This window comes from Euprymna scolopes, chromosome 10 (assembly GCF_053919585.1).
Source record: "Euprymna scolopes isolate OS-2025 chromosome 10, ASM5391958v1, whole genome shotgun sequence".
NCBI classification, from domain to species: domain Eukaryota; kingdom Metazoa; phylum Mollusca; class Cephalopoda; order Sepiida; family Sepiolidae; genus Euprymna; species Euprymna scolopes.
In genome coordinates, this window is record NC_136491.1 from 120,255,223 (window position 1) to 120,278,693 (window position 23,471).

Below are 23,471 nucleotides of genomic sequence, written 5' to 3' on the forward strand. Positions count from 1 at the left end.
CAAGAGATGGACAGAGCCCACCATTTTAAAATTCAAATTTTTCAGATTTACACTAAATTTAATCCATAATCATTAAATACCAATTCAGTAAGATTCCTTGAATTTCAATTTTTTCTTAAGATCCCAGCTCGTTTGACTTGTTGGTCTTGGAGTCTCAGCAGGAGAAGATATACTTACAGTTTAAGATTTTGAATTAGTTTGCTTTATAATATCATTGTTGATTGGTTGTAGCAGTCAACTTCCTTTCTAACTTGTCCAATCAAATATTATCACTCAGTGAAGTTGACCACATGACTGAGTTTATAAATGGTTAAACAACAATTCTCTCTTTTTTCTTGACTCTCAGATGAAGACATCTCTATATGGAACGAACCAATCCCCAACTACTTTCTTGGGAGTCCACACAACCCACTTGGGCCTTCAGATCCAGGGTTTGACTAAAATGAGAAAACAAAAAACCCATCGGCTACTCAAAATTCTCTCAACTTTCCTATACAAAAAACTTAATCCTTCTATTAGGTTGGTGCAAAAATAATGTTTTTTTGACATTCAACTTCAAAAGATCATAACTCCTTTCATAATAAACTTTATTAATCAAAATAAGAACCATTAGAATCGACATATTTTTGCCAATGAGGAACAAGTAAATTTATCCCATTAGCATAGAAATCCAGAGTTCTGGAAGCGATGAAGTTATTGAAGGCTGATTCGGCATCATCTCGGCTTTTGAAGCATTTTTGGTGCAGGAAGTTGTTGAGATACTTGAAAAAGTGATAATCAGTGGGCGAGAGGTCCGGTGAATATGGCGGATGAGGTAGAGTCTCGCAGCCCAATTCGTTCAGCTTCTGCAGGATCAGTTGAGCAATATGCGGGAAAGCATTGTGATGGAGGAGAATTGGTCTCTTTATATGGACCAATTTCAGGCACATATGTTGGAGTTTCTGGTGCATTTCGTCAATTTGTCAGCAGTACTTTTCTGCCATAATTGTTTTGCCTGGATTCAAGAAGCTGTGATGGATGAAACTGGCTGCAGGCCACCAAACAGTCACTATAATTTTATTTTGGTGCAATTTCGGCTTCGAGAAGTGTTATGGAGCTTTTTCGGCATCCAATCACTGTGCCGAACGTCGCCGGTTGTTATAGAAGATTCACTTCTCATGATACATCACAATCCGCTTAAAAAACAAGTTGTTTTTGTTGCACAGAAGGAGCATAGAAGACACCTCAAAACGATGATTTTTTTGATTACCGTTCAATTCATGCGGAACCCATTTATCCAACTTGTTGGACTTCCTTATTTGCTTTAAATGGCAAACAACTGTTGAGTGATCGACCTCGAGTTCAACAATAACTTCTCGTGTGGTTTTGCAAAGATCGGCTTCAATTAAGGCTTTCAAATGTTCATTATCAACCTCAGTCAGCCGACCGCGACCATCATCTTCGAGGATCTCGTCACCATTGTGAAATTTCTTGAACCATCATTGTGCCACACATTCGTTAGTGGTTCCTGAGTCAAATGCATCATTAATATCACAAGCTGTCTCGACCTAGTTTGAACTGGAACAAGAAAACCGTGCGGATTTGAATTTTTTCCATGCTGTTGAAAAGCCTGCAAAAAAAATAAATGAAAAGATTGAGAACAATAGCAAAAAATGCGCTTCAAAATGATATATAACATGGCTATATATATCAATGAATAAGTTCAGAAATCATATACAAAAGTAACATATGAGAAAACGATATTATTTCTGCATCAACCTAATAATTGAATACATGCAAAGGTTGGCCCCATTTCTTGCCCTCATGGTAAAGTTAAAATATCCTATTATACTTTTATATACTGCTTATATATATATGCAATATGAGTTGCAAGGTTAACTAATTTGCATATTGATTTTGCAAAATAAATTTTATTAATTAACTATTATTCTTGTTTTTTAATTTAATAATGATTTTATTTTAATATCACAAATAGTTGTTTCATAATGATGTTTTATTTTCTCAAAAAAAAAAAAATGAAGCATATGTGTTTAAATGTTCCTTTATTTAGAGGGACAGACTTTATTTTCAACAAGTAGCAAACTATTTCAAATTCACAAGTGAAAATGCAAATTGATTTGATTTTTTTTGCTTGATTGCCTCCCCTGTGGCCTTGCAAGGCCATTAATATATATATATATATATATATATATATATATATATACACACAGATACTTGAAGATATAAGAAACTTGAAGCATAAAACCTTTTTCCAAAATTAATAGTCTACTGTATTCTAAATGTTCTATGTTATTCTTATTCTTATTAGTAGCAATGTACTGATGAATGGAGGAGGTGTGGAGGCAGAAATTAGCCACCACTTACCCCCACTCTACACACAAATATTGCCACAGTCTCTCCTGTAGGTAAAAAAGTACTCAGTTTCTGATAACAGGAAATACCCATGCAGTTATCTCCTCTGAGACAGGAAGTAACCAGGGAGTAATCTCCCCTGATACCTATATATAGAAGGTAACTGGGGACGGCCATTTGCTTTCTGTGTAAACTTTAGCAATAAGCTGGATGGATGCATGTTCCCACTTTACATATCCAAGCTTCATTTTCCCCTGAGCCATAGATTCCAAAGTTCGAAGCATCACTTAGTAACATATTATTTGTTTGTATAGCAAGTCACTTTCATGGTGGAGCATGTTTCTTATCAATGCAAATCAGGGTTACTGATAGAGTTAGTATAATGTTGAAAATCCCTAAACAAATGATAAAGAATGCACCTTACTGATGACTCACCTTGAATCAATTGCTTAATGTATTTCTCAATAAAAGGATTGTATAGATTGTAATGATGGGACAATTCCAATATTTTCCTGATTCTGATACAATTACTGTTTCTGTTTTAAATGCCTCATTCCGGTAAAATTACCAATTTTGATTGTTTTAAAATCTCTAAATATTTAAGTGAAGAGTTATTTTCTTTAACTATTTTTCTTATTACCGTGAAAAAAACATGTAATATATTTTTGAAAATCTAAAAGAAAACACTGAAGAAGTAATATATAGATTTAATTTTTATTGGCAGTTTAAAATCGATAAATATTTATTAATTTTTTCATTAGTACCAATAATGGAAGATTAAATTTTAAGCAAAAAATAAGCAAACAAACAAGAAAAAACATTTAAAAGAATCATTTTTAGCATTGGAAAATAAGCGTAAAATTTTCTGATTCCGATACTGATTCCAATACCCTAGAAAATTCTGATTTTTACAATTCCTGATTCCACTTAATCATCCCAACATTAGTAGATTATAAAATAAAATTGAAATGTTAATGAATATCTACATACCTTTTCTTTGGGTTTGGTCTGTTGCCGAATCGATTGGATTTGTTTCATGTCAGAAGAGAAGCCAATCTGCTGAGATGCATCCACAGAGGATTGGAGAACATCTGGGCAAAGAAAAAAAAAGAAATGTTTTAATCAAAAATATAACTATTTTTTTTATTCTAACAAGTAAACTCTTAAGTGGAGCAGAAAAATAAACCAACAAAATGGCTGACAAAAGAAATAACTATCATAGAGAAAAAAAATTATCCAATTGTAAATATTAAAACTAGTTGTCCCAAGTAAAAATTGGAAACATCAATTCAGCCAGAGAAGTTTTTCTAGGTAAAGAATGGTAGTATTAATCTAGTCAGGGCCAACACAGTGTAGTTTTTTTCTTGTCCCAAAAAATTTAAAGAGATTCAATATATTTTATACAGCAATTCTGGTAAGTAATTGATTTGTTTTTATCACCCCTGGCTATAAATAGATATAATTGTCCAAATCTTTGTTATCATACTTTGGTATTATACCAAAAATATTCTTGTAGGGGATGTTATCTCTCTTTCATTGGATCCAAGTTATCATACTCTGGTATTATACCAAAAATATTCTTGTAGGGGATGTTATCTCTCTTTCATTAGATCCAAGTTACTGCCTCTGAATAATTACTTGCCAATGAGAAAATGCACTCTTCTATAGGATGTTCAGCACAAATTTTACACCTTTTAGAAAGAAAAGAAAAAAATGGTACATCTTGGTCAATAATTGAGGAATTTTCAAAATTCAAAGCAGGTCTGTTAGATAATCTTTTGCTAAATACAATTTGAAGATTTTTTTACAAGGTGGTCACCACTTATCAAGGTCTGGAAGCCACTCTGGGATAAAGGCTATTGTGTGTACAGTAAGTTAGTGTTGAGATTTGATAAAGTGTCTTCCTTAAGGGGGCGGTTCATCAGGAATTTGTTTATGTTGAACTTGAAGACATCCAGGTTGTAGTCAGGTGGGAAACAGGCAAACGGAACAGAGTTCAACAGGCGTGCACTTCTAAGAAAGAAGCTTTGTTCATAGAATCTACATTTTGGTTTTGGCACAGATAAGGAGTGGGGAAAATTTTTGACAGTGGTTTCAGCTAGACGGGTGTTTTTCATGAAAGATTGGCGAGGGGGGGACTAGAGATTGGAGCTCATATGAGCACTTGTCATGGAAGTAACAATAGAACAAAGACAGAGAGAGAGAGAGAGAGAGAGGTTGCAGGGAAGAGAAAAGGGCATCCCACACGTAGCCATGAAGCCTATTTTGTACTCCATCAAGGCAGGATAGGCTGTTTTTAGCAGCTCCTGCCCAGATGTGGCAGCAGTACTCCATCCTTGGACGTACTTAGCTTTTATATAGATAGAGAATTGCATCAGTAGTGAGATATCTTCTGGAGTGGTAGAAGGATCCTACCATTTTTCCAGCGACTTAGGCAACAGACTTGATGTATGTGTTCCATTTCAGGTCAGGAGTAAAGATCAAGCCCAGAAGTTTATCAAAACATGGGGCTTCCCCTAGACGAGAGCCATCCATTTCAATTGATGCCAGATGGAGATCAGAGTGTTGATGATGTAAAGATAGAAGCTTGGTTTTAGATGCATTAAAAGTAACCAGCTACTTCTTCCCACACTGTATCACGCACTCGAGATCAGAGGAGAGAGAATCAGAGAGAACTTTGTCATTTACAGCCTTTGATGTGTTGCCGTAGATGGTCGTGTCATCAGCATAGATGTCAACGAATGATTTAAGTATGTGTTTAGGGAGATCATTGATGTAGCTCAGGAAGAGAGTTGGGCCCAGGATGGACCCCTGAGGGACTCTAGCATTAATACTGAGGGCCTCTGATTTCTGCCCATCAACCACTACTCTTATGAGCCTATCGGAGAGAAATGATTTAATGATTGAGAAAACATTTCCAGTTATATCGTAGCTGGAAATCTTGTGAAGTAGGCCTTTATGCCATACCTTATCGAAGGCTTTTGATATGTCAAGAGAAATTGCCCTAGAGAGGAAGCCTTTGTCAAGAGATTCACTAATCCTATGAGATAACTGTTAGCACATCTGCTGTAGATCTAACAGAACAGAAACCATATTGCATGTCACTAAGAAGGTTATTTCTGCTAAGGTGGTTGACTACTTCTCTATTTAATATGGATTCCAGCAGTTTACTCATGACACACAGAAGACTTATTAGAGGGAGACGACTTATCACCTGAATTCTTAAATACAGGGCATACTGATGAGGTTTAAACAGTTTTGTAAGTATTGGGGCAAGTTCTGGTTGAAGCTTTTTCAGCACTATAATTGGAATGCCGTCAGGGCCAGTTGCTTTACTGGAATCAAGGTTCTTGATTAGCTTGGCGACCTCATGCACAGATATTTACATGTTATACGAGGAGTTGATGGCCTACGTCGCATACGGTAGAATTAGCTGCAAAGTTCTTGGCAAATAGTTTGGCCTTGTCTGATGCTGACGAGATGACCTCAGGTCCATTGATGATGGCAGGGATAGAACGCACGCTTCTATTCAGGATCCTGTTTGCTATTTGCCAGAACTGGTGGGAACCAAGCTGCTGCTCAACTACTTTGGATTCAACAGACTGAGCATATAGCTCTCTTGCATTTTTTATTACTCTTTTACAGTGGTTGCTGGCAGTCCTGAAAGCAGCTTTAGTCTCAGTACATCTATTATGTTGGTAGCTATAGAAAAAGTGATTCCTATGCGTGATGGCAGCAGCACATTCTGAGCAGAACCATGGCTGACTGTTAGGATTTAGTTGGAATGTTTGATTGCGGAAATCAGTTTGTTCATGGTGTTGCATGGTGTTGCAGTTGATGTCAACTGCATGTTACACATAATAGCTCATAGGGCAGTTGAAGGAGAGGGGGGGTCAGATATTGGGACTGATGAAGTCATAAATGTTTTCAAACAGCCACTTTTGGATTTTCCCAAATATGTGTATAGTTTTCTTGGCGCTTGTTAACATATAGTCAAGGGATCAATATTTTTAAATCCATCATTATAAGTAAAAACAATATTACATACTTAATTGTCATGTCAAAAATAGTAATATATCCAAAGATTAGGAAAATTCATTGAGTAGAAAGTTATTTATAGTTAAAAGTAATATTTATGGAAAATTGGGTAAAATTGCATTTCTTTTAGACATTATAAAGTAGACAGTGCAGAGTTCACACACAGGGGACATAACTCGGAACACATTTTAAATTAATTGTTCATGGCATGCAATATTTGTTGTCTATAGTGATAGACTTTTTTTTACTAAAAACACAATAGCGGTTGTTATACTTGAATTTTCATAATTTTTAATATATTACTATTTTTTACATGCCAATTAAGTATGTAATATTGTTTTTGCTTAAAATGACATTTAAAAAATCGATTTGTCAACTGTATCTTAACAGGTACTTTTTTTTAACCATGAGCAACTGCAGTTTTCTTGTTTGTCTCTTTTGGCTTTTTGTGTTGACTCCAGTAAATAATCCACCACACCTCAATGCGGTACAACAATGCACAGCTTGTCCTTTCCAAATTAACTCCCCTGTTCTTCAAACAGCTTCCTTTTATACAGTCGAAGATCATCTAATTTATGAACTGCGAGAATTCATGTTAATTTTGTGTGACTGTTGAGAATAAAATCAACTATGCATCACCATTTTGGTTTTTCTCTTGTAAAGCAACTAGACTTTACAAAACACAAAGACATGTGGGTGTTTCTGAAGTTACTACAATTTCCCCCTACCTGTAGCAGAGTCCTTCTGCCACATGTATGGTCTTCTTGGAGGTACCTTCTCTACCCAGCATTTGACAACAGTTGATAGCAACTTAATATTAGGCATCTGAATTGGGTATGAGTCTCTTTTCGAAGATGTAGGGGCAGCATTGGCTTCACTCAAAACACACCTAAAGATCATGAAAATTTTAGGAAACCTTTTTCTTCATGATACGTGGAACTTTGTAGACTGCATACTAGCCACCTGTTTTGCGCAGTTGACCTGAGTAGAACCAGAGCATCTTGGTTTCACTGTGATGTCATACCTTGCTTCTGATCAGAGTTGGTCAAGACTCTTGGACAACTAGCCATCTTAACATAGCCTATATTTACTGATCACAATTATCATTTTGAGTTGTATTTACTTCTACAAGTATGCACATATCTTTCTCTGTGTTTGTCTTGGCTATACATGTCATTTTTAATTGTGTTTGGGACTATAAACAAACATTGTTTTACAAGTAAATACATGTGTGATTTTCACCCACATTTCATGTATAACTAGCGGGGGTGCCTGGCGTTGACCGAGTGTTTAGCTGATGTAGTAAGAACCCCCGGGGGAGGAGGGCAGTAAAAAAAAAACAGTAGTGGAGGTGCTTGAATGTGTGCAGGTGTTGTAGTAAGGAACCGGAAAAAAAAAAAGTGGTAGTAGCGGTGGTGGCAGTGGCAGTGGCAGTGGGGAATCAAAACAACAGTAGGCAGACGTGTTAAAAAAATTTTTTTTTAAAAGTGGTAGTAGGCAGGCAGGCTCAAACCTGTAACATGAATGAGAAAAAAAATGTTTAAAAAGATGTGAAGTCTTAGCCGATGTCTCCATGGTCCAACCGGAAGTCAAAAGCAATTAAATTAAGTGAAGTCAATCCAACGGAGACGATGACTTGGTAAAATGTTGGTGAAAAAAAAACGACCCCCTACTTGTACAAAATCGGCAAGTTTAAGGTGAAGAAATTAATGTTTTTGGTCAATTTTTTGATATTTGTGGTCCGAGACGTTAAGCTTCGAAACAATACCAATCTCATGAAAATCCATTGCCTCTATGAAAAGTTTTAGCGAGACATACAAACATACATACATTTAAACAGACAGGTGAGATTTATATTATAGATAAGCGAAACTGGAATAGGGCCAACCACTTCCCTAGATGACTTCATAATTAACGGATACTCTAACTTAACATCTAAATCTGACCCCCAAGACTGCCATAGGCATGGAATATGTGCCTACATTAAAGATGGCTTCCCATGTGGCAAGGATATCTCTAGAGAAGATCCTAATTTAATGTGCTTCCGGGTTGCAATTACTTACACCACTGCACTTATATTTGCCCTCTATCAACCCCATAACAGCGGAGTTACTATCTTTAAGAGTATATCTGAGAAAATAGACCACATCCTGTCTGCACATCCCTCAGCTAACATTCACATCTGTGGTGACTTCAACGTCCATAATGTGGAATGGCTGATCCACTCAAATAAGACAGACAATGAGGGGAGGTTCTGTCATGATTTTGCCATTGCTTATGACCTCACTAAGATTGTTCGCGAGCCCACCTGTGTGCTCGATACTACAGGTCAGTATGCAAGCCTTCTAGACCTTTTTCTCTCAACTTCCCCTGAGCTATGTTCATGTTCTGTTCTTTCTCCTCTAGGATCCTCCAACCACTCCATCGTATCAGTTAAGATAAAAATGAAATGTAATAAGCCCCCAGACATACCCCTCCACCGTACTGTATACCGATACTCCATGGCTGACTGAGATAGCTTCCGTACATTCATATCTGATTTACCTCTGCATTCCATGTTTAAAAAAGATGTGTGCTCTATAGTATCAGACCTGACCGAATGGCTAATTGTAGGCATAGACCGATTCATACCATCTAAAAAATTCCAACAAAAACCCAACAGCCAGCCATGGTTCTCCCCAGAATGTGCTGCTGTCATCGCGCACAGAAATCACTTTTTCCATAGCTACCAACATAATAGATGCACTGAGACTAAAGCCGCTTTCAGGAACGCCAGCAACCACTGTAAAAGAGTAATAAAAATGCAAGAGAGCTATATGCTCAGTCCGTTAAATCCAAAGTAGCTGATCAGCGGCTTGGCTCCCACCAGTTTTGGCAAATAACAAATAGGATCCTGAATAAAAGTGTGCATTCTATCCCAACCATTATCAATGGACCTGAGGTCATCTCGTCAGCATCAGATAAGGCCAAACTATTTGCCAAGAACTTTGCAGCTAATTCTACCCTGTGCGACTAAGGCCATCAACTCCCCATATTTCCTTCTATAAGACAGAACACGCTAGGTAACATACAAATATCTGTGCATGAGGTCGCCAAGCTAATCAAGAACCTTGATTCCAGTAAAGCAACTGGCCCTGACGGCATTCCAATTATAGTGCTAAAAAAGCTTCAACCTGAACTTGCTCCCATACTTACGAAACTGTTTAAGCATTGCCTTAAGGAGAAGTGCTTTCCAACACCCTGGAAAACCTCATCAGTATGCCCTGTATTTAAGAATTCAGGTGATAAGTCATCTCCCTCTCAGTACAGACCAATAAGTATCCTGTGTGTCATGTGTAAGCTGCTAGAATCCATATTAAATAGAGAGTTTCTGTTCTGCAAGATCTACCGCAGATGTGCTAACGGTTATATCCCATAGGATTAGTGAATCTCTTGACAAAGGCTTCCTCTCTAGGGCAAGTGCTCTTGACATATCAAAGGCCTTCGACAAGGTATGGCATAAAGGCTTACTTCACAAGATTTCCAGCTACGGTATCACTGGAAATGTTTTCTCAATTATTAAATCATTTCTCTCCGATAGGCTCATAAGAGTAGTGGTTGATGGGCAGAAATCAGAGGCCCACAGTATTAATGCTAGAGTCCCTCAGGGGTCAGTCCTGGGCCCAACTCTTTTCCTAATCTACATCAATGATCTCCCTAAACACATACTTAAATCATTCGTTGACATCTATGCTGATGACACGACCATCTATGGCAACACATCAAAGGCTGTAAATGACAAAGTTCTCTCTGATTCTCTCTCCTCTGATCTCGAGCACGTGGTTCAGTGGGGGAAGAAGTGGCTGGTTACTTTTAATGCATCTAAAACCAAGCTTCTATCTTTACATCATCAACGCTCTGATCCCCATCTGGCATCAATTGAAATGGATGGCTCTCATCTAGGAGAAACCCCATGTTTTGACAAGCTTCTGTGTTTGACCTTTACTCCTGACCTGAAATGGAACACATACATCAAGTCTGTTGCCAAGGTCACTGGAAAAATGGTGGGATCCTTCTACCACTCAAGAAGATATCTCACTACTGATGCAATTCTCTATCTATATAAAAGCCAAGTACGCCCAAGAATGGAATACTGCTGCCATATTTGGACAGGAGCTGCTAAAATCAGCCTATCATGCCTTGACAGAGTACAAAATAGACTTCGTGGCTAAGTGGGGATGCCCTTTTCTCTTCCCTGCAACCTCTCTCCCATAGAAGAGATGTTGCGAGCCTATCTTTGTTTTATCGTTATTTCCATGACAGGTGCTCGTCTGAGCTCCAATCTCTAGTCCCCCCCCCCGCAAATCTTTTACCAAAAGCACCCGTCTAGCTTAAACCACTGTCAAAAATTTTCCCCACTCTTTATCTGTGCCTAAATCAAAACATAGATTCCATGAACAAAGCTTCTTTCTTAGAACTGCATGCCTGTGGAACTCTGTTCCGTCTGCTTGCTTCCCAGCTGACTACAACCTGGATGCCTTCAAGTCCAACGTAAACAAATTCCTGATGAACCGCCCCCTTAAGTAGACATTTTTATTAACCCGCACACTAACGTACTGTACATGCAATAACCCTTATCCCTGAGTGGCTTCCTGGCCTTTATAAGTGGTGATCACCTTGAAAAAAAAAAAAAAGATATTTTATGTTTCTGTTACTCTTGTCTTTGACAAACCTTTGTGAGAATAAATATATGTAGTTCAGTAGATTACAAAATTGATGACATCTATAATATAACTCTGTCTGTTTTAATGTGTGTATGTTTGTATGCCTGCCTAAAACTTTCGACAGAGGCAAAGGATGTTCACGAGATTGGTATCATTTTGAAGCTCGACGTTTTGAATGACAAATATCGAAAAATTAGTTTGTCAATATTTTCAAAAGTCATCCCCCTCTTTTCGATTGACTAGCCTTAATTTAAATCTTCGCCACCTCCTGTTTGGCGATGGATGCAACAGCAAAGATGTCACGATTTTTTTCACATCCATTTCCTCCTTCGCAGTACAGGTTCAAGCCTGCCTGCCTACTACCCCCCCTTTTTTTTTTGCTCAACACCCACCTCCAAACACTCGGGCTAGTCTAATTTATAAAACTCACTATGTCTGTCTCCATATTTTCAAACTATCTCTCCGAAACCAAAGTCGCAGAGCAGTGCTAGGGGCCTCAAATGATTGAATTTTTCATGGACCGTTCTTTTATGGGTCTTTAGCTGATTAAAATAGTTTTTAAGGGATGAAAAAGGGGTCCAAATTGTAAAATTCCTTACGTATACTGTACCTCTATAAGGGCACCATTCGCCCATGTATGGAGTATTGTTGTCATATTTGGGCTGGTGCATCTGCTACTAGTCTCTCAGCCTCTGTCCCATCGACGAAATGTAGCATTCCTCTGCCTGTTCTACAAGTACTTTAACGGTGAATGCTCTGACGAACTCTACCCCCTCGACATAAATACCCCCACCGACAAACCCGACAAGCAGCTAAATCCCACCCCTTCACAGTAGAGATCCCTAGATGTAAGAGAGCCTTCTACTCCAGTAGTTTCTTCCCCAGAACCACTAGACTTTGGAATTCCCTTCCGGATTCCTGCTTCCCCAACTGTATTGACATGCAGAAATTCAAGGTTAACGTGAACCGACATCTTGCTGCCCAACTCTCCACATAGTACCCCTGTAGGTTATGTCCCTGATAGTAGCCCCCTACATCAAAGTGGCAATGTGCCTTGTTTGGGGTGAAAATGTAATAAAAAAATAAAATAAAAAATATGCGTGCCAGTTGGTACAGTGGTAACATCATCAGCTTTGAATGCTAGTTTTGCTTTCGATTCTAGGTGATGGCACCCAAATACTTTTTTTTTTTTGGTACTTGTACAGTTTAGTCAAGACATTAAAAAATGAAAATATCTAAAAAAGTTTAAATTGTATGTATCCGTTATGGAACGAAGTTCTCCGAAAAAAAAAAAAAATCGCTTAATTTCATCAAGTAGTTTTTTGTTTTTGTTTTTTTTACAGCGGAAAAACACGTTTTTATGAGATCACGTTGAAGGCAGCCATCTTGGATTTCAAAAAAATTTTGTTTGAATTTTAGAAATGCCAAAGGGAGATAACTCCAGTTAAAGCGCTAACACCTCTCCCCATCTTTAATACTAGCTTTTCTTCCTAAAAATCGAACATTTTGCTCGGTATCATAACAAATTGTTTTTCGCTGTAAAAAAAAACAAACAACAAAAAAAACTACTTGATGAAATTAAGTGAATTTTTTTTTTTTCGGAGACCTTCGTTTCATGACGGATACATACAATTTAAACTTTTTTCGATATTTTCATTTTTTTAATGTCTTGACTAAACTGTACAAGTACCTTTTTTTTTAGTTTTGAAATCATGACTATAATATAAAATACGAAATCTGGACAAATTAAAATATCATATGAAAGCATATTTTACAACTAGGCGCACCCCACCCCGCACCTGCACCCGTTAGTAATTAATATTTACCATATTATTATGATAATGATCTGAAATATAATGTTTAAATGTTATTATAATTTAAAAACATGTCTCCATATCTTGGAAACTACTCGTTTGCCAGAATTTTAAACGTTTTGATTCAGATTTCATTTTTCAGCGCCCCGAAAATCTATAAAACTCGTAATTTTAAAGGATTTTCCTCGGGGTTTGAAAATTGATTGATTGATTGAGTCAATCAATCAATGATTGTGACTGCCCTTATTGATCTTATATTCCCGAAGGGTGTCGCCAGCAGCCTATCATTTGAAATTTAGATTGCGCACACTAATCCTTCGGTAAAATGTGTCATAAAATTTGATTTTCTTAAAAAAAAAAAACTATTGATAGATTTACGTGATTTTTGGAATATGACATGTTCGCACGGTAACAGGTATATGTACAGCATAATGATTTTTAAATATTTTTCTTGAAAATTTTTTTTATAGGTCCAAACTCCAAAGACAAGGAAAAAGATGATTTTATATGTTTAAAAATAATTAATTTATAATATTTCCTACACAAGTTTATTTGAAGTGTTAGGTAATTATTTAAAAAAAAAAACTATTTCTTTCTTTTCGTGAGCGCGCAAAAAAACAATGTGCACGCAAAAACAGACAATAGGAATACATTGAATATCGTAAAAATAACTTCTTTAAAATGTGATATTCGTTCAAAACGGATCCGTATACCCTTTTTATAGGTAAAGCCCTCCCTTAGTACTCTAGCACACATTGACCCAAAGTTTTATAACATTAAAAGGTAAAATCCATTGAAAGCGGTCGGTGGTTCCATGAGAAAATAAAGCTGTGTACGCATTATAAATGTTTCTTTTCTGTGTCTTATATATACGACGAATATTGTAACTTTCCTTAAACAAACTATTGGAGTAATTACAATAAAAAAGTGATTTTTTTTCAACTACTTTAAAATAATTACCTCTCTTAGAACAATGGGTTCAGCTTCCGAATTGCCAAAATTTTATGGTTTATAATTTGATTTTAGTATGACAAAAAAATGGTTAAATCCAAAAATTCAGTACACAAAGTTAAGACGCCGGAACCTAAAATTAGATTTCACAATTTAACGTAAGTTTTTATTTCTCATGAGCTAAGTAATCTGAAAGAAATAAGTCATAAATCAAAAACATTGGAAAAACAAAGGTTTATTTATTTCTTTTCTTTAAATTTCGGCGCGAATTCATAAAATAACTTCATACGTGTGATACTTAAAAAAAAAAAAAAAAAAAACAACTAAATTTTAGGTTTAGTCCGGTTCAAATTGTGTAGAAGCAATAATAATTTTAGGGTTAGTCCGGTTTAAATTGTGTAGAAGCAATAATGTTGACTTAGTATAAAAATTACATTTTTATTTTGCTTTGATGTTTTTACTTCTAACTATATTTTTATAAGTTTCGTTTTACTAATTTCGTAAATTAAAAACGAGTAAAGTGAGAAAAACACATACACAAGAGGGCTGTATGACATATTTAATATAGACATAAACAAAAACAGCAAAAAAAAAAAAACGATGAAAGGAGAATTGCAATCTGAAGTGCTTAACAGGAAGGACACGTAAGGAGAAAACCATTACGACCTACCCGACATAGACGGGTTTTCATTTCGTGATTTCTCCTCCCTAAGAGATTGGTTTTTGGTGTATTTTTGCGAATGACACGATTCAGATTCTAAGTTAGTCTGTCTGCAATTTAAAAGGCTGTCAATGTCGACGGGCACTGATGAAGAATCGGTCTTGTCCGCATCTCGCGAACTCGACGCCATGTTCATTTTCTCCGTATTACAAAAAAATAAATAAATAAAAATAAAATAAGCCACGCCCACAAGCATTTAAAGATGGCGGCGCCCTGATATAATCTAATGAACCATGTGGTCATGTATTCGTTCACTGTCTAATCCATACCTTTAAATACGTAATTAAAAATTATATTTATACTTTTATGTAAGTATAATTATCTGTTATTCAGACTTGAAATTTGAATGCTAAAACTTAGATTTGACTTTTAGAAAAGTAACCAGAAATCGGTGAATTTTTGTTCAATGTACTAACAAGTAGTCACTGTTTTGTGTTTTCTTTAGAATAAAAAATGCTACCAGAATTAATTTAAAAATATTATTTAAATGACTTCGAGTTGGAAGAATTCGCCTTTTTGTATGATTCTTAAAAGTTTCTGTGATGCATAATTCTCGTTTATAATTATGAAATTCAAGTTTTCTCTGCTCGGATATTTTTGTTTTTGTTTTGCGAAATGAATTTTGTTGTGCACGTTTCTCAGCATCCCAAATTCTGTTCTTCAAAATACGATTTAATAATCAAGTAATAATGTTCACGGCCTTTTGGCTAGGAATGGAGTGTAGTATCTGTTACTGCTTACACTACGTATATTCAGTATTTTGATATTAACTTTTAGAGTAAGGAATAACTTTACGATTTAAACCAGCGTAGTACAAACAGTCCCAACCTTCCTATGCTTCGGCTTTCGGAATAAACACCACCTCAATCTCGAAAGCCGTTCTTAACACGGGAGGTTGGGGGTATTTTTTCCAAAAGCCGTTCTTTACATGAAGTGGTTAGGGTGTTTATATATTACTCTGGGGGTTGGGCTAGATCGTAAAAAAATACCGGTAAATTTTTACGATGTGCCCCAGCGTATTATAAACACCCCAACTTCCCCATGTTAAGAACAGCTTTCGGAATAAACATCCTCCAACCTCGAAAGCCGTTCTTAACATGGGGAGGTTGGAAGTGTTTATTCCGAAAGCCGTTCTTAAAATGGGGTGGTTGAGGGTGTTTATACTATGCTGGGGCAGGTCGTAAAAAATACCAAAATATCAATAACTTTCTTATATAAATTTAACGGCAGTTCTTGCAGTTAAGCCCGGCAAACTCGAAAGTAAGTTCGACAACTCTAGAAGGGTCACATCAGTATTTACACCGGCAAATCATGTGCTATTTTGTTAAGAAAATAATATTGAACGAATTAGAAGTAACGACTTCATTAAATAAAGTAAACGAACAAAATATACATTTTTATATATTTATAACTATTTAATTCACAAAAAAGAAACAATTTTTAGAAAGTATATTGGGTTTGTATTACACATAGATTCGAAAAAGTTGTCAAAAAACAAATATATAACAAATAAATGTTATCAAAGGCAAGATAAGTTACTTTTCTACCAAACTGGGTATAATTTTCCGTGTTTTTATTCAATGTAACATGCTTATTCAGCTCGAAAAGCATACAGTGTTTACCGATGTATTGGAAAATTCAAAATGGCGCCCGACACTCTCTTAAATATGATAAGTTCAGGAAAAGATGTTATAAATAATAAACTAGACAAAATACTGTTAGAAATTCGCTCATTATATGTTACTGTGACATAAGTTGACATATATTCGGTGTTTTTTTAATAGTATTTTGTCTAGTTTATTATTTATAATACCTTTTCCCAAGCTTACCATGTTAAAGAGAGTGTCGGGCGCCATTTTTAATTTTCCAATACATCGGTAAACACTGCATGTTTCTCGAGCTGAATAAACATGTTACATTGAATTAAAAAAAAAAAAAAATGTATCCAGTTAGGTAGAAAAGTAACTTATCTTGCTTTTGATAATATTTATTTGTTATATATTTGTTTTTTGGCAACTTTTTCGAATCTGTGTACAGTAATACAAACCCAATAAGATATTAAGAATATCTAAATATTTAAAAAATATATTTGAAAATATTAATAATTCGTAATATCGTGATTTGACGGTTTTGCCCTTAAATTAAATAATATCAATATAATTTTTAAAAACCGTGAAACTTTGCTGTGCGTAATAAAAGAAAATAAAAATATTCAAATAATTTTTTATTAAATTATTATTAAATATTTTTTATTGGGTTTGTATTAATAAAAAACTAGACAACATACTATTAAAAACCCGCCGAATATATGTCAACCTATGTCACGGTAACATATATTGAGCGAGTTTTAACAGTATTTTATCGAGTTTTTTTATTTATAACAACTTTTCCCAAACTTACCGTGTTAAAGAGAGAGTCAGACGCCATCTTGAATTTTCCAATACATCCGTAAACACTGTATGGTTTTCGAGCTGAATGTTACATTGAATAAAAACACGAAAAATATATTTTTTTAAATTTTATTTTATTTATTTATTTATTTTTATTACATTTTCACCCCAAACAAGGCACAGTGCCACTCAGGTGTAGGGCGCTACTATCAGGGTCAGCAACTACTGGGGCACTATGTAGGGATTTGGGCAGCAAGATGTCGGTTCACGTTGCACTTGAACTTCTGCATGTCATTACAGTTAGGGAAGCAGGATCCTGGAATGGAATTCCAGAGTCTAGCGGTTCTGGGGAAGAAACTACTGGAGTAGAAAGATCTTTTTTCATCTAGGGATCTCTACTGTGTGGGGGTGGAATTTAGCTGCCTGTCGGGTTTGTCGAGGGTGTCTGCGTTGTGGGGGCAGTCTGCAGTTCGTCAGAGCATTCACCATTAAAATACTTGTAGAACAAGCAGAGGGATGCAACGTTTCGTCGATGGGACAGAAGCTGAAGCTTAGATGCCAGTTTAGGGCCTATCAGATTGGCGACTCTTTTTAACCTTGTCTAGGAGCGAGAGACTAGTAGTAGACGCACCAGCCCAGATGTGACAACAATACTCCATACATGGGCGAATGATGGCCTTATAGAGATACAGGATACTTTCAAGTGTCAGTAGTTTTCTAGCACGGTAGAGAGAGCCTACCTTTTTTGCAGCGGCCCTTGCAATATTTTCAATATAATTGTTCCAGCTCATGTTTCCTGTGAACGTTAGGCCAAGCAGTTTGAAAGATGTACTCTCAGACAGGGAGTCACTGGCCATTGCTATTGGTGGCAGAAAAGGTTTCTTGTAGTTATTGAAGGAAACCAGTTTAGTCTTGACAGCATTGAATGTGACCTTCCATTTATGTCCCCCATTCCACTACAGGTCGGAGGTCATCCTCTAGTGTTTTTGCCATTTCTTTAGATATGTGTTCATTTGTTTTCCTGTCATGCCTGTTATAGAGTGTAGTGTCATCAGCATATATACCCATCTCAGAGGCAGTTTTGTCGGGGAAGTCATTAATAAATATCAGGAACAATAGAGGTCCAAGAATAGACCCCTGAGGCACTCCCGCATTTATATCACACTGTTTAGATGTTCGACCGTCGAGGACAACCTGGATTTTTCTATTATCTAAGAAGGATTTAATTATGCTAAGTATTCTACCAGTGATACCGTATGATTTAATTTTCCTGAGGAGACCCTTGTGCCATACCCTGTCAAAAGCCTTAGATATATATTAGAGATATAGAAATATATCCAGTTTGGTAGAAAAGTAACTTATTTTGTCCTTGATAACATTTGTTATATATTTGTTTTTTGACAACTTTTTCGAATCTATATGTACAGTAATACAAACCCTTTTTATTTTATGTTTTAAAACTTTAATAATTCGTAATATCGTGATTTGACGGTGTAAATACTGATGCGACCCTTCTAGAGTTGTCGAACTTGCTTTCGAGGTTGCCGGGCTTAACTACAGTCGACCGATCAATTAAAAAAATATATGTCGTTTTAAGTAAAAACAATATTAGGTACTTAATTGTCATGTTGAAAATAGTGGTATATCCAAAAATTACGAATATTCATCGAGTAGATGCTAAAGTCTATCGTTAGAGAATACTAATGTCAAAAAATATTACGGTGTAATCTAAAACTTGCGTTCCGAGTGATGTCCCTTGTGTCTTTATCATTTTCTTTATAACAACTAAGAAAAATGCAATTTAACCAGTTTTCTGTTAAAATTACTTTTAATTATAAATAACTTGGCATTCCGGCATATTCCACGAGACATTTCATTGTTGAATTTTTTAGACGGTGATAGATGATTCGGCGTCCCAACGAAACATCTTTCAACAGATATTATGTATTATAATATATAATATATTTTTTATTATTAACATTTTATATGAAAAAAAAGTGAAACCATCTGAACAATTCTTATCTATCTCTCTCTCTCTCTATATGGCAAAATGCGCGCGAAAGTTTTTGTATGTCTGCAAAAGGCTTTGGGGGGGGTTACTATCGCTTAGAAGTGTTTATATACCCCCTAGATAATATCTACAGTTTGCGAACGCACGTCGCGGCTAGATTTATTTACCTCGACTTTTACAAAATTATTGCTATTTCGGCATCTTATGTGTTGGTTGGGCTTTTTTGTATAAAAGCGAAATTGATCTGAGACTAAGTAGCGGTTCCCAACCTTTGTACCGGGAACGCCAAGAAAGCAATGGACATTTGGTCAATGGTGGTTTTCACCGTCATATCAGACAATTGTTTTTTTTGGACACTCCTCTAATAAAGGGGGAGCTGGTTTTTCCCAACAACAAAACCAGACAAAGTTGGGTAAAAAACAAACCCAAAATAACTACCCGGCAGTTAAAATTCAGTGCAGAATTAAATTTGCCACCATGCACCTGCCACTTGTGTGTTTATAAATGTTAAGTGTGTTTCATTCCCTGAGGCGTGATGTTTGACCACATTAAACACGCACCTGTCACATCACTTTTTAATGATTTTATTTCACACGTTCTCAGTTCTCTGCCATCGTAGTGTGGCAGTAAGTCCTCAGCCTATTAACCTCAAGGGTTCGGGTTCCAGCCTACCTACCTACCAAAACCTTTTTTTTTCTTTTACACCTCCAAACAACCGGGCAAATTGGGTATCCCCACTAGTTAATTAATGTGTAATATTTATTTCTTGTAACTGTTAAATTTCTTTTTTACGTGAAACATTGTTAAAAGCAAATAAACATTTTTTTAATATTATTTTACTTCAAGGCCTGTCTCACATTCGTGTAGAAAAATATTTTTTTTTTGTTAATTTTTACGACATGCTTCAGTGCATTATAAACACCCCAACCTCCCCATGTTAAGAGCGGAATAAACATCCCCCAACCTCAAAAGGTGTTCTTAACATGGAGAGGTTGGGGGAGGTGTTTATTCCAAAAGCTGTTCTTAACATGGGTGGTTGGAGTGTTTATAATACTCTGGGACATGTCGTAAAAATTAACCCCCTTTTTTTTTTTTACTTTTAAGATTTCGGTGTGCTTCAAAAGAGTATGATAACCGTTTCCATGATATTTACTCCTGACAATATTTTCCACCATTTCACAGCCTTCGTTTACATGATGCGCGAGTGAATAAACGAACACCATGAAATGTCCACTCGCGTACCAAACTGCCTTCTCACATAGCGTAGTAATCTTTGACCAACATTTTAAAATTAGATGAAAAACAAGTAGTTTCCCAAATATTAAGCCATGTAATTCTATATGTTATCAGTGGTGGTCATTTCTGTGCATATTTTTGCCACGTGCGCAGCAAATATGCGCATACAGAAATGGCTACCACTGATAACTAGATAATAGAATTACAAGGCTTAATGTCTGGAAAACTACTTGTTTGCGGCAAAAATATGTGCACGCTTGTATGTATAGAATAGTCACCACTGATAACTAGAGCTATGACAACAGCATATTCTTTTGTTTTGACTCTCAAGTATATATCCGACACAGTTAAACACAATCAACCGAGAACCACATCACTGTATCTAAAAACATAAAATATCAATGGATATATACTGTGAAATATTCTCTCACAGCGGTTTTGTCCTTGGCAGAATGAAAGAAAACCAATCAGAAATTACAACAAGCTCACCTTTTAAACTTCAATGTAAATTTTATTAAAATAAAAAGATCCAAGTTGCAAAAGATGTGTCATCTTTAGCTATCTGCCGAACTGTAACACCCGGAAAGGGTAATAGTTCATCTTTGCGTTATACTGGATACAAACTCTGCTGATGAAGAAAAACTGCAACAGGTTGAAGAGTTAAGTCATGCCTTCCAAGATGAATACTGCTAGTCCGGTAGCCTCATGGAGTTTACTATGGATAACCATCCTTATGGCGGACACATGACAGGTCAAACTGTAGACCTTAATTTCGTCTCTGCGCGACATATTATAATGATGAAAGTCAGTTAATAACGATGTGCAATTAAAAATATTTCTCCCCACATTAGGACATTAAAAATAAAAATTGATTTTGAGGCTACAAACCTCAGGTGAGTTTCGTATGTCAATCTCAACCTGTTGTCGGTGTCAAAACTGGCTGTCTGCAAAGATAGATTTAGTTCCAAGAATATCCTCAGCAGTTAGTAAGAACAAACAATCTGATAGGTTCAAACAAAATTGTGGGTGGTCAAACCGACCAATGAGAAGCCTGCTTATTTCTGCAGAATTTCAAACAAAATTGTAGGTGTTCAAACCGACCAATGAGAAGCCTGCTTATTTCTGCAGAATTTCTTACAATACCTGAGAATCAAAACAAAGAAAAGAATATGCTGTTGTCATAGCCCTACTGATAACATAAGGAATTATGGTGCTTAATATCCATTTGTTTGCAGCAAAAATATGTATGCACTTATGCGTACAGAAATGGTCACCACTGATAACATAAGGAATTACACATATCTTTATACAGATTTTTCTTTATTTTTCAATTTCCTTGTGTCTTTATTGAAAGACTAGCAGGGGTGCCCGGATGTTTGATTAGAAAAAAAAAAGTTTTAGTAGGGAGGCAGGCTCGAACCTATGAAGCGAAGGTGGAAAAGAAAGTGAAAGAAAACGTGACATCTTACTGCTACGCTATGATGCCACAGGAAGTGTAAAGCGTTCAAATGTCACGATGTCAATCAGAAAGTGACTTGAAGTGAATAAGTTAAGAATCACGCAGGGGCAGAAATGAACGTTGGCTGAAGGCCAGTTAAGCTTTTCGCTGTTTCATTCATTTGTTTCCCCACGATTTGGGGGAAACCAAGTTCCTCCAAAAAAAGGGGGAACTCTCAAATAAATAGCAATTGTTTGATATGAAGGGCTTCCCACAAATTGATCAACGCTAATTACCTTTCTGGATGTCCCGGCACGAAAGGCCGCTGCCGGCTTTGTTTTGATGAGTTTTGCTTTATTTATATGAAAAAGACGAACAAGTATACAAAAGGACGAAATAGAGAAAATATTTTAAGTCGATCAAAATAAATGTAGATATTATAATCTAGGAAGTATGAGGAAAGTTCTAAATAAATGTAACCTTGTCAAGAACCCCAGCGAAAAAAGCTTTTCTCGGACATACAAAAATTCACACGCCCATTTTGCCTTTTATATAAATAGATCAAAGCAGAAAAAACCCAACCTTTTAGCCAATAAACCAACAAAAACATACCCCCCTCATTAGGTGGCCAGAAAGTGGGTGCTCATTTTAAGTTAAATTTACATAGAAAAGTGATCACCCACTTTTTGAAAAAGTAATTTCTACATATCATGAAAACTATTTCTCTACGACGGAAACGGTTTGCAGATTCGTTTTTAGCACACCAAAATCTACAAAAAAAATTATTTTTTTGATATGAACGTGAGATGGGCCTTAAAGTAAAATTTTACCCATATTTTTTTTTTTTTTTTTTTTTTCATAAAAGTATCATTCTTACACCAAACTCCTTATAATAATACAACTACTACTAATAATACAACTACTACTACTACTAATAATAATAATAATCATACAAATACTACTAATAATTTGTCTAAGAATGTGATAAATTCCTTCAGTTAAAATATCTGTTGGGAGATGTTTCGTCAAGGACGCCAAATCATCTATCACCGTCTAGAAAACAAAGGAAGTAATTCAACAATGAAATGTCTTGAGGAATATGCTGGAATACCAATAACTTTCTACTCAATAAATTTTCATAATTTTTTAATATATTACTATTTTCGACATGACAGTGAAGTACGTAATGTTTTTGGTTAAAACGAGATATTAAAAAAAATCGATTTGACTCTATCTTAACAAGCACCTGTTTTTTTAGTTTTTCTTATAATTTAAAAATTAATAACTTTTTTTATTTCTTTCTAAGAAAATAATCAAACGAATTTGGCTGCTTTTCAGAATGTTTTTTAAAACATAAAATAAGTTTCTTTAATAAAAATAATAAAATTTGTTCACATTTTATTTTCAATTGCTTTTGTTTTTTTCTTAAAACAGTAGGCATTTATTAGAATATCCAACAAAACAAAAAAGGCAGACAAAAATTAAATATACAACAAACAATTATTACCAAATGCAAGCTAAGTTACTCTTCTACCTACCAGAATAAGTTTATTTTTGTCTTTAAACTTATTTTAAAGCATTTTTTTTACTTTAAAACAAAAGTAGTGTCAAGTCTGAGTTAGAATGAAAAAATACCTGTTTCGTTCCAGCTATGTCAATCTGGACAATCACTCTAGATCGAAAATTAAACAAAATATTGGTGGAACATTACATTTTCATACAATAGTTTGTTTAATTTTCGATTTTTATTTTTTAACAATTATCAAGTGTTGACATTGCTGTGAAGAAACCGCCATTTTTTGTTTGAATAAAAAATT

The 23,471-nt window shown here is 35.6% G+C and overlaps 2 protein-coding genes across 2 annotated transcripts in view; one reads left to right on the forward strand and one right to left on the reverse strand.

Moving 5' to 3' along the window:
- Positions 1–14,850, reverse strand: part of LOC145286252 (uncharacterized) — a 59,569-nt gene extending 44,719 nt beyond the window's left edge. The window contains exons 1-2 of the mRNA XM_080135074.1: positions 14,529–14,850; positions 3,343–3,443 (exon numbers count right to left, since the gene is read on the reverse strand). Of these exons, the coding sequence (XP_079991200.1) occupies positions 3,343–3,443; positions 14,529–14,775 (348 nt within the window). The 5' untranslated portion in view covers positions 14,776–14,850. The remainder of the gene's footprint in view (positions 1–3,342; positions 3,444–14,528) is intronic.
- Positions 14,752–23,471, forward strand: part of LOC145286253 (ZZ-type zinc finger-containing protein 3-like) — a 45,422-nt gene continuing 36,702 nt past the window's right edge. The window contains exon 1 of the mRNA XM_080135075.1: positions 14,752–14,887. The gene's annotated coding sequence lies outside the window, so the exon portion shown is untranslated. The remainder of the gene's footprint in view (positions 14,888–23,471) is intronic.